This window comes from Miniopterus schreibersii, assembly GCF_964146895.1.
Source record: "Miniopterus schreibersii genome assembly, chromosome: 16".
Taxonomy (NCBI): Eukaryota; Metazoa; Chordata; class Mammalia; order Chiroptera; family Miniopteridae; genus Miniopterus; species Miniopterus schreibersii.
The window spans coordinates 20,319,371-20,331,348 of record NC_138116.1 but is presented as its reverse complement, the minus strand read 5'-3'; the positions used below and the strand labels follow the sequence as shown (position 1 = coordinate 20,331,348).

The 11,978-nt window shown below is 42.3% G+C and overlaps 1 protein-coding gene across 2 annotated transcripts; it reads right to left on the bottom strand.

The window, feature by feature from the left end:
* Positions 1-2,262: 2,262 nt before the first annotated feature.
* MRPL45 (mitochondrial ribosomal protein L45) lies at positions 2,263-10,513 on the bottom strand. Of its 2 annotated transcripts, none has more exons than XM_081162648.1 (8): positions 10,409-10,513; positions 9,333-9,510; positions 8,800-8,917; positions 6,144-6,242; positions 4,661-4,709; positions 3,521-3,670; positions 2,913-3,086; positions 2,263-2,707 (listed from the first exon to the last, which is right to left on the bottom strand). In XM_081162648.1, exons 1-8 carry the CDS (start codon positions 10,472-10,474, stop codon positions 2,621-2,623), a joined length of 921 nt encoding a protein of 306 aa, XP_081018774.1. In that variant the 5' UTR covers positions 10,475-10,513; the 3' UTR covers positions 2,263-2,620. The 2 variants fall into 2 exon arrangements, with proteins under 2 accessions (XP_081018774.1, XP_081018773.1); XM_081162647.1 differs by having other exon boundaries at positions 10,117-10,483.
* Between the last annotated feature and the right edge of the window lie 1,465 nt (positions 10,514-11,978).

Below are 11,978 nucleotides of genomic sequence, written 5' to 3'. Positions count from 1 at the left end.
TAGAGGCCTGGGGGCTGGGGAAAGGGCATCATGTAAATACAAAGCCTTCTTTCTTAAGGAGCTCTCTCATTCTTAGCTGGGCTCTATTCTCTTAAATCAGTTCAGGCTACCCTTACTTAAGCAATCCAGATAACAGAATGCTGGAATTAGATGATACTACCAGAGGGAAATGAGGAAAGAGAAAAACACTGGTCAAAGACGTCCCAGGAATGGCAGAAGTGAGTGGGGGTGGAAGCAAGCAAACTAAATGTGCCCCTGCTCTAAAGATGGCAGTAAGCCCACCTGCTAACTAAATAGATACTGATGCCATTTACCGGGAGGGAAGGCAAAACAAGACCAAATACCCAATGGGGAAGAAATGAGCGTGCATGTGAATACTCTGGGCAGACACAGCACATCACAGAAGTAACAAGTGCTCTATTTCTGTAAAGTAGAAAAAGGAACAGAGTACCCCCATTTTCAGGGACTGAATACGCTTGTTCCCATATCTAGGCCCTGCCACTTACCAAGGTCCCTTGCCCTGGCCTCTCAGAGAAGTATCTGAAGTGTGTTGTTGCTCTGGGCTCCGGCTGGTTAACCCCACAGCTTCAGAGCCAATGTGTATTTTGCTAACTGCGCACCTTAGAATAATCCTATTGGGTCTGGTCTAGCTGGGAACAAAAATGTCCCTATACCCACTGCCATGAAATAAAACCTGGAGAAAAAGTAAAGACTGTTTTTTCTTGGTGGTTGGTTCTAGCTTTATTCATCATGGTGATGTTCTTTTTTCAATGTTTTTAAACAAGAACAGGAAGAAAAACAATGCCTGCTCTAAAGCCCAAGGTAACAAACTTTAGCCTTCAGGCCATCAGCTCTGTGGCTGGCATTGCAGATGGTCTCTGCCTGGTCCTTCTAGCCAATCCTCTACATCTGGGCCATTCGCTCAGCTGGATTTGATCTCAAGGGGAAGTGAAAACTGCACTTATCCTCTGGCTCCCTGCTGGCAGCTATTGCTTAGCTGCTATTCAGGATTATCTAGAGACCCTGGAGACAGATCTGGGGGAATGGGGCGAAACAGCTTATTTAAAACTCTGTTTTCACATATTTAGGGAAATCAATGTATCATTTGCCCAGTAAGTGTGCTTTCTCTGCTTCCCTACCCAATCTGGATTACCTCCCTTTACTCCTTGCTGTTGTGGATCCTGCTCAAAGCACTTCCCATTTCATTTTGCCTTAATCCGGGGATCACACAAATAGGCTATCACCAAACCTCACTCGGGCTGCAAAATGTACATTTTAAACCAAAGGGGTTGAAACTAAGTCGCATGATGAGAGTGGCTGCTTTGGATTAACCCATCAGTGCTGCCTCTTCCCTAAGCATACACGTCTTGTTTCCATAGCCAGCAGCATTGTAAAGACAACCATTTCCCCCAGTGAGGCCTGGTCTGTTTGCTGCTCTGCTGAGATGGTAATTTTAGAAAGACTGAGGAGTTAGGTTATTCTCAACCAACTCCTTTCTTTGAATTCTACTCTCAGGACAAGGTCAGAGCAGATTAATCCTTACCCTAACTTACAGGCTCCTTAAAAGAAAATTCTAGGCTTGAAAAATACAAAGTATGAGAATTAAATACTGTTTTTTAAGGGAAGGCCACACTGGGCTGGTGAAAGCAATAGTACCATAAGCCAAGCTTGTTGCTGATACAGAATGATTTCCCATTCGCTACTTCCGATGACCCGGGACACATGGCCATGTGAAAGTCCCACTTCCTCCTCCTGACAACCTAGCTGGAGCTAAGGAACAAGGAGAGCTGGGCCATTTCACTCTACACAGGTTCATATTCTGGTACCTTTGCCTTCTGGCTAAGAAGTGTTCCGCTAGAAAGAATAGTCGCCTTCTATAAAAGGTAACAGAAATCAGGGAACCAAGTCTTTCAGATGGATTACCCAAATGTATGAACTTCTCCATGGCTCCTGCCTTCCCCCACCCCAGGCTTCCTGGAATCACACCAGGATGCAGCTAATAATCAAGAACACAATCCAAAGACCGAGGGATAAATGATTTCTTTGGATTTATGTTCTTCTGTGAAATACAAACGCTGATTCAGTGAGTCAGTGTATGAGAAAAAACCCTCTTAAATGATACCATCTTTTATAAACACCAATTATTTTCCCCAAGTCTGGATTTCCTGGAAGTCACAATTAAGCCTGTATTCCATTTCTGCCATTTGAAGGCTGGTCTACTTCTAGCCTGAACCAGGGCACATGGACAGAACCAACCACAAATGATCCAACACCCCAAGAATGTTTTATTTCAGTCTCTGATCCCTGCCCTGTGATAGAAAGAAAATTCTGCCAGTTTGCTCTTGACAGTCCCTGATGCAGGAAAAACTGGTGTCAGATGTTCTGAGGCCCAGAAAGTAAATATAAAATTTAAAAAAGGAGTGGGTCCAGGGCTGTGCACAGCAGTCACCGACCTGGGCCCAGCCATCAGCTGTGGTTATTGAGGATGAGACTGCTGTAAAGACCCAAGAAGGACAGGAGAGACAAAGGTAGTTCTTGCCACAGCATGATGGAGATGGATGACTTCACATCTCCCAACCACCTCATCACCCATACTTCACCCCAGGAGTCATTTTTGCCATCAGGCTAGCTGAGGCTTATGGGCCTCTCCTTGTGGCTCTTCATAGTCTTCCCCGGGTTTCAGCTGGGGGCCAGGGATCATCACCGTCTGAAAAGCAGGAAGGTGAGTTATCTACCATTCAAGCCCATGGCTCACCCAGGAGATTCACCCTCACCTTCATGCCCACCCCAATAGGATTCCTTCACTGGTGCTGCATCACCCCCTCTCCACTAGGTGGCGCCCAACAGGACTGGCTTAGGGTGCCACTGGCTTAGTATGGCCTCAGCTCTCTTAAATCACATAGCTGCCTTACCTTAAGGATAGGCTGCTTAGGGGGTGCCCATGGAGGAATAATCTTGCCGTGCATTCTCCAGCTCCCATAGGGGTTTGTTAGGTGCTTTTCAAAGACAACATACTCCAGGACATCCTTGGGCACATCTTCTTGTCCATACATCAATCTGCCAAACCGGTCATAGATGGCCAAAGTCTGCAAGGATGAGAGCAAGTCTGGCCTGTTAGTCATCAGAGTTGTTTTGATTTGTTTCCCCTTTTTTTTTTTCACACAACCATTTTTAAAACAACCATAACAAAACATTTTAATTGGGTAGAAAAAAATATCTCAGAATTCTGAACCTAGACTAACTGGTCAACTACTAACACTTTACTCTTACAAGTTTATTTGACTGGGGAGGGGAAGAGGGAGGAAGTCGAGACCAGGAACGGTGGGAGAGAATATCCTTGCACCTGTCTTAGTAGAGCTAACTTCTAGCAGTAGAAAGGGCGTAGTGAAAGAGCAAGGAAGACCACAGTGAACCTTTCCTTAGAACCCACAGTCCTGGGCAGCTGCAGCCAGAATTCCAGAGGTGGGTGCCCAACCTGAGAGTAAAAAAAGCTGGAAGGAAAGTAAACTAGTGCCTTTACCTGCCGGGTATGCATGCGGACGGTGACCTGGCCATATACGTTGCCCTCATTCACCATACTTGAACAGCGAACCTGAACCACTTGGGCTGGCTCTAAAGACTCTATGAAGCTCCAGCGGACAGTCTTATATTGGATGTCGTAGACCATGTCCTGAGGGCAGAAGACAGCAAGTTCTACTGAGTTTTTTCCTCCCTTTAGGGAAGCTAGTGCTTCCTTCCACACCTGCCCTCACTTCTTGCAATATTACAGCCAACATGCACCATTTCTCACCAAATGCTTTCTTGTGCCTTCTTTCTCACTGTCCCAAGTTTTGATTAATCTGTTGCTCAAGCCCACCTCACAACAACTCTCTTTTCATTTAAATCACAACTCAGGACTAACCTACCTCCTTGAGGACCCTTCTCCAAATCAATGAAAACCACATTCCAAACTGCCAGCTTTTTAAAAAAACTTTTTTATTGAATTTATTGGGGTGACATTGGTTAATAAAATTATATAGGTTTCAGATGTACAACTCTATAATACATTATCTGTATATTGTATTGTGTGTTCACCACCCCAACCTCCCATACACTTTCATACTGTGCTAATTATTGCATGTATTGCTGCTGACTGCATATATGTTGCCCCCCATCCCTTTTTAGCTGAGATGAGTGGGATTTACAGGGATATAAAGGCTAAACTGCTAAGACTAGGTTAGCTATCCCTGTCCCTAGGGAGATAAGGCTGAACTGATAGAAATGGAAGTTCTTATTCTTGAATCACAAAGTCCCCCTCCTTGGGGGTCTCCCAAAGTACCCAGTACCTCTGTTACCACACAATGTAAGCCTTGTGAATTCTTGTTAAATCCTTTATTATAGAGTAGGCAAGTGTAGGCTGGCCTAATGGGGCCCATACCCTGACCTCAGGATCCATTCCTGAGGTTTCAGTACTGCTTGCTGAGGGACTTCCTCTTTCCTCATTTGCATGGCCTTTACCAGAGCCCATGTCAAGTCGTTATCATTCAGCCAAAAACAATGGAACTTCAGCTTTTACTTTAAACTTCCTGCACTTTCAAAACGGATCCTTCTTAAGAAAACCAAAGGTGATGTCTATAATATGCCCATTCAGCATCCCACAATTCTAAGGATGAGAACCTACCGGAAAACAGTTTTCAGTTGCCAAGGTATGAAGTCGATCATGGTCTGAGCTAAAAAAGAAAGAGACATATATCACTGACTCCTGCTTTTAGGATACCCTGTATGAAAGCTGAAAATGACCCTGAAGCAAATATAATAAAATATAAACATCTATTAACATGAATGGTACTTTTTAAAATATGTTTGAAATATTTTTCAATTTAAAAAACAATTTAAGAAATAAGGCAACACAGGCAGCGGGGCCAGGATTTGGTAGCTGGTGCTGAAACCCTCGATTTTGTCCTTGTTCTGGGACTGTGCCAGTGGCAGCATCACTCAATGGCACAGAGAAAAGGAAGGAAGGAAGGAAGGAAGGAAGGAAGGAAGGAAGGAAGGAAGGAAGGAAGGAAGGAAGGGAGGGAGGGAGGGAGGGAGGGAGGGAGGGAGGGGAGAAAAGGGGGGAGGAAAGGGGGAAGGGGAGGGGAGTGGGGAGGGGAGGGGAGTGGGAGGGAGGGGGGAGGGGAGGGAGGGAATAAAAGTAAAACTAAATAATTAAATTTAGAGTACAGATTTGGGGACCTACCTGAAGCCTAGCCATAGCAGCGACAGCTCAAGAATGTCAACAACAGTCCAAGGACTGGCATTTAAAATTATTCCAGGCCCCTCAATAGTTTTTCATCTCCCTAGCAACCTTGACATTTTCCTTGGTGAATCAATAAAAAGTTGAAAAATTTCAAAAGAAACTTATACAGCCGGGCCAGGCGTGGCTCAGCAGTTCAGCGTCGACCTGGGATCCAGGCGATCGGGGTTCGATTCCCGGTCAGGGCACATGCCCAGGTTGTGGGCTCAATCAATGACTCTCTCATCATTGATATTTCTACCTCTCTCTCCCCCTCTCCTTTCCTCTGCCTGAAATCAATAAAGATATATTTAAAAAAAAAAAGAAACTTATACAAAATAACCAAGAAAAGGGAAATGTACATACATATGACAAACACACAAAAAGAGTCAGAAAGAATTAGGGATCAGGTGGGGTGAAAACAGCAGCCATTCAGCAGAGTCTCCCAACACCTGTAGGTGAAGTTGAGCCAGACCAAATGGTGAAACTCCCAACAGCAGGGAGAAGGGTCAAGGACAGCTCTAGGGTCCAATTATTTCCCACACAGGAAGTTCCTCCACTATAAAACTCCTACCTGAAGGGAAAAAATAAATCTGTGCCTATAATAATAGCTGCTGAAGAACATATGGGTGTAAGACAGGGAGTTCATGCCTGGGCTGGGTGGCTCAGTTGGAGCATCGTCCTGTACATTGAAAGGTCATGGGTATGATTCCCGGTCACGGCACATGCCCAAGTTGCGGGTTTCAGTCCCCAGTTGGGGTGCGTATGAGAGGCAACCAATCGATGTTTCTCTCTCTCTTACTCTAGGATACAAAAACTAAATAAATAAATAAATAAATGTATCCTTGGGTGAGGATTTAAAAAAAAAAAGATAGAGTTCACTTACTTGTTTAGACAAAGGTGAGCTTCAATGAAGATATCCTTAGCTTTTTCAGGGAAGTCCTTTACTTTAAAATTAGCATCATACGTTCTTATCTTCCGTATTCTGTAAAAAGTATGATAATCATTTTTAAAGATTTTGTTCAATTCTATAACTCAGCTTATATTAACTTCCGTTAATGTCTATCTACTTATTCAGTATTTTTTAATGTGTCAAGTCCTGTAAAACCGAACCTTCTCTCGCTTAAACATTCTAAAGACAGACCAAGGTTTCTCACAGTAAAAGTTCAGACTTCTGGCATCAAAGAAAACATCCTATAAGCACTAAGAAACAAAAAACACGTTTCATACAAAGGCTCAAGAGTCACAATAAGCCCAGCTGTGTACCTCAGTTGGTTAGAGCACCGTCCCGATACACCAAGGTTGTGAGTTTGATCCTGGGGAGGGCACATACAAGAATCAACCAATGAATGCACAAATAAGTGGAACAAATTGATGTTTCTCTCTCTCTCAAACCCAAAGAAAAAAGAGATTGATATCGGGCTTCTTTACAGCAACATTAGATATCGGAAAGACAATGTAGCAGTGCTTTTAATTATGAGGGGAAAAAAGAATTTCTAGCCCAGAATTCTATACCTGAGTAAATTATAAATGAAGTGGGAGAGTAAAAGAAAAACTTTTTCTTAGACTTGCATGATCTCATTTTATCTACTATGCAGCCTTTCTCAGAAAGCTGTTGGAAAATATGCTCCACCAAAATAACAGAATAAACCAAAAAAGAGAAAGTTATAAAATCCAGGAAAAAGGGAATACAACACCAAAGCAAGGCAAAAGGAATATTAGGATGATGACAAAAGTAGATCCCAAGACGTACAGTGGCCCTAAACAGCAATGAGTATAGATTAAAACAGGTAAGAAGGCTCCAGAAGGGATTTCCTCTTGAAGGTGAAACTGATAAAGTATTTAATGTTTTCAATGTACTGAGAGGAAACTTATACAACCAGGGGTTCTGTAAGCAAATAAAATAAAAAAGGAACTTAATCCAAGAAAATATATATTATGTAAAAAAGGAAAAAAATCATTAAAATGTCCTCAGCTGTCAATACCATCTTCTAATTATACTAATGTAAACAGGGAGTTCCAATCTGATCAAAGTGTTAATATAAGTACATTAAGAGAATCAGAGACACCGTAACTAAGAGGAATTTATCCCAGGAATGCAAGGTTGGCTTAATATTCAAGAGTCAATTAATGTACTACAACTTATTAATAAAGGACAAATATCACATGATCATCTCAATAGACACAGTAAAGGCATCTGACAAAATCAAGACACCCCTTTATACTCTTTTCACCTTAGAGTCTTGCTTATACTGTTTTGTCTCCCTAGAATGCTATTTCTTACTACATTCGTCTACCCACCTAACTCCAAGCAATTCTTTAGGTCCCATCTTTAAATGTCAGTTCCTCTGGGAAGCCTTCCCTGAACTCCCAGACCAAAATATCTTTCTTGTCATATATTCATCATACCTCTAATTATTTAATTGTGTGTGCAATCACTATTTCACGGATGTTTCCCTATCCTAGATAACTCCATGATAACACCACGTGTTTTGTTCATCATCATCACGTACCCAAACACCAAAGAGTTCATACACAGCCCAGGAGAGATAATACACGAAAGGAAATCATCACAGAATAGAGTTATTAGAAGTAGTTTGTATAAGTGTACAGGTACAATTATAGCAAAGGCAGCTCCAAAAAGAGTCAGGGAAGGCTTAAAAGCAGACACAATGCTGAACTGGTTCCTGAGGAATGAGTCGGAGTTACCAGGTAAAAAAGGGGGGAAAAGATATTTTTGGGCAAAGAAAAAGATGTGCAAAGACACAGAAGCATAGCACAGTACTGTCAAGGAACTGGCAATTAGTTTGGATATGCTAAAGTTCAGGATGAAAAAAATGAAATAAAGAGATGATGGAGAGGAAGGCAAGAGCTAGATTACAAAAAGCCTTGAGTAGCACTGAAGAAATCTGGTATTTTATTTTTTAGGTAATAGGAAGCTACAAAGAGTTTTAAGCAGGAAAGGTGATGTGATAAGATCTGTAAGAGAAAAATAAATTATGGTCACATTAAGAATTAACACCAACTCAATATACTTGTGCAAATGAATCTACATATGAGCCTGAAGAACCTTTGCGTGACAATTACTAAATGTCCTTTCAACTAAAAGAGGGACTCAGAAGAGGGTTTTTGCTTTTGCTTCTCAACTAAGGCCCAGTTAGCTCCCAAGAACAGGTTTGTTTTCTTGACCCTTTTTTGGCTTTTCTTACTCTCTGAAATTTAAATTCTAATACCTGCTTTTCATATATGCTCTCTTTTATTATTACTTTAAATTTAAAAATGTTATCAAAAAATCCTACAAACTTCATAATCAACTCCCTAATTGATGTGACAAAAACAACCAAAAAAGGCTGAGATGCTAAGCATCAGAATGCCCATATTATTCTGTATTAGCTATGGACTCTATTACAGAGAAGAAAATACTGTCAAGTTGTTAAGGGAGTCATGTCCAACCCAATTAACGCAAGATGATCTCTCTGGAATAAAGCAGTAACAAGAAATTTTTATTCTAATATTAACTCCTAGTTGTTTCAGACACCTACGACAATTGTGATGCCACATTCTTTTTCAATCGCTCAGTTTTCTCTGCCAGTCCTTCCTTTGAAAGAGATGACACCCGAGCATCACCCTCTGGAGGAACATAGGCGTCAAAGATACCAGCTGTGATGAGAGAAGGAGAAAATTAGCAAAGCACTGAAAGACTGACAAAAAGTCATCTTGAGGTCATATAAAATTGAGAGGGATCCTGGGTAAATTAGACTAATGAACTAAACTTCCACGTAGAGGGAATCATGTTACATTAGGAAAAACAGAATAAGATAATTTAAGTGTTCTCTCAGAGCCTCAGTTTCTTCTTTTACAAAAGGGGGAAGTTTCACCTTTGCCTTCTAGGAATAGTGTGAAAAGAAGATCAAAAATGACCTCATAAAATATTGTGTATACAAAGTACATCATTACTGAGGCTCAACTGATTGTGAGGTTAAATACTGTCAATCATAGTCCAAATCATTCCATTTTCCAAATTATCTCTGACAGAAGGAGAATGCATCAAGGTCTCAGAAATACCATGCCTCACCTGTACATGCCAGATGTATGGGACGCTCCAAACGTTCTGGAGGAATGAGCACTCCTGCTTTCCGGGAATATTCTACAAACTCCTTTTCTGATTTGTATTTGGGTTCATAAGTAGGAGGTGTGAAACGTTTTTTAGTTCTCACTGGAACTACAGCTATGGACTGAGTCACCAGGACTGGCTGGAAAGCAGGAAAGGTTAGAATATAAGTAACCTGGGGAAAAACCTACCATCTTGAACAAACTCTAAGCAAAGGTAGAAAAGGCACATCCAAAGAATGACTTAGGAACAATTAAAAAGCCACATATCAAGGTGGGAAATGCATTACTACCTTAACATTTTATGGGTGTTTCTTACTAGAAGCTAGTAAGCAACTTTTACTAACGCCACTGAACATTTCCTAAAGGCATCCCTTTGGTACCCTCCATAGTACAGGACTACGTAAACTCCTAGGGATATAGATTGATTAAAGCAAGGCTTCTGCTTTCAAAAAACCTTCAATTTGATGAGGAATTTAAAGTCTAACTCAATGCTGAAATGAGCATAATGCTATTATTAAAGCATAAGTAAAGTCCTTCTTGGCATCTCCTTTATGTTTACTGAGATTATCACTGTAAATTTCAGTCGTTCTCGCTCCCAACTGATTAATAATCTCTTTAAAGGCCAGTTCTCTTTTCTCAGGCCTTTGAGGTTTGCTCAGGCAGGTAGAGTGACAATACTGGACTCCCTCCTTTCCAAATACTGTTACATTTAGGTCATTTATAGAATCAAGGGGAAGCGAGCTCACCTTCCAAACCATTGTCTTTCCTCTTTAAACCTTTCCCGCCAAAGAAACCCAGACCAAACCGGAGCAACTTAACCCCCGAGAACTTGTTCGCCCTCATACCCGGTCTTCCTAGGCTTTCGCTACTCGGCCACTTAGCTCAGTAGCTGGGTCCCCGTCTACCTTAAACTCTTCCCTTGCTTTGGTATGACTCATATCGTCCAAGCTCACCAAGGACACCTGCAAAGGGAGTATTTCCCTCTACTCTGTCCTCCTCCTCCAGTCACTAGAGTCTTACCCGCCCCCTTTTACCCACCTGACGAGACCACCATCCCAAAGCCCTGGATAAACAAGACAACCCCCGCGGCATGGGGGCAGCCATTTTGTTCTCGCAAAGGCTGCTGGGTTGGGGACTAAGAGAGAAGCGCCTGGGACCTGAGAGAAGGCACACAGGGCGGAGCTGGCTCGGGTGTGGAATTTTCCAGGGCGCGCGCCCTCCACCGGAGTGTGAGCAGCGTGAACGCGCACGTGCGCGCGGGGTACGGAGTACGCGTGCGCACTAAGAGGGCGTTGGGGGGTAGGGTGGAACGCACGGCCGTCACGCGCCAAGCGGAGAGCGCTGAAGCGCGAGCTGCGCCTGCGCGCGAGGCTGTCTGGCCGCCAGGAGCTGCTGCATTCCTGCACGATTGGGACATCGCAGCACCGTGTTTCAATTCGGAGGATAACGAGAAGGTGTGGCTCTTCTGAGACGTGTGTTTTTTGGGGGTTTTCAATGCCAACTTTGATCCCAGAAGGGCAATAACAAATAGTTTCTGGGTCTGTATCTGACCCCAATATGCTGTGTAACCTTAAATTTGAGCCCTGGTTTTCCCAAGCAGTACGGTGTAAAGGAAATTTTTTCTTAGTGTCATATAAAGGAAATTAATGACTACAATGTTTATTGAACAAACATAATGACTACTACGTTTATTGGAGCCAAAGACACGTGGACACACAAAAACATTTCTTATCTGTCATTTTGCGAAAGAGGCATGGGATTAACATTAACAAATAATAGTTTACACTTAGATATGTTTACCAGGTTCCAGGAAATTTTCTAAGCATTTACATATATTAGTTAAATTACTTCTCACCACAAACGAGTAATATTCTCCTTTTACGTATGAGGCTGGGTCACAGAGAAATTACAAATTTTGGTTAAGATTAGATGGCTAATAACTGGCAGGACTGGGATTCAAATCCAAGCAGTCTAACTCCAGAATCCATACACTACCTACCGTGCTGTACTGCTTCATATTCCGTTGTTAAAAGATGCATGATGTTGGGATCATCCTGGAAAATCCAGTGTGGTAATCATTGCGGAATGGCAAACACTTTTCACGCTTACACATAGGTTCTCATTCTGACAATTAGTGTGTATTGAGCAGTTAACTACAGTATTTTGCAATGAGTTGGGAGCTATGCTATGTACACACAAGAGCCTACTGGCTGGAATAGAATTGCTACGAGTTCCAGGTAAAATGCTAAGGACTATCAAAGGAAGGAGAGATTACTTTTGAGTTTGGAAATCACTTGTATTAAATCTTGACTTCTCAACTATGCAGCAAATTCTTCAAGGGTAAGAATTCCCCTACCAGCCCTGGAGAGGAACCTGCAACTGACGTATGTGCCCCTGACCTGGAATCAAACCCACGACCCTTTGGTTGATGGGCCAGTGCTCTAACCACTGAGCAAAAACAGCCAGGGTGATATCTAGTCATTTGAACAGACACATGTCTATGTACTCTATGCCCCAGAAAATAAAACATGAGTTTTTATTCTACTTGTCTCCCCACTGAAGTGAAAAACCCCCACTCAACTCAGTGGTTATTGATTAATACAGATCA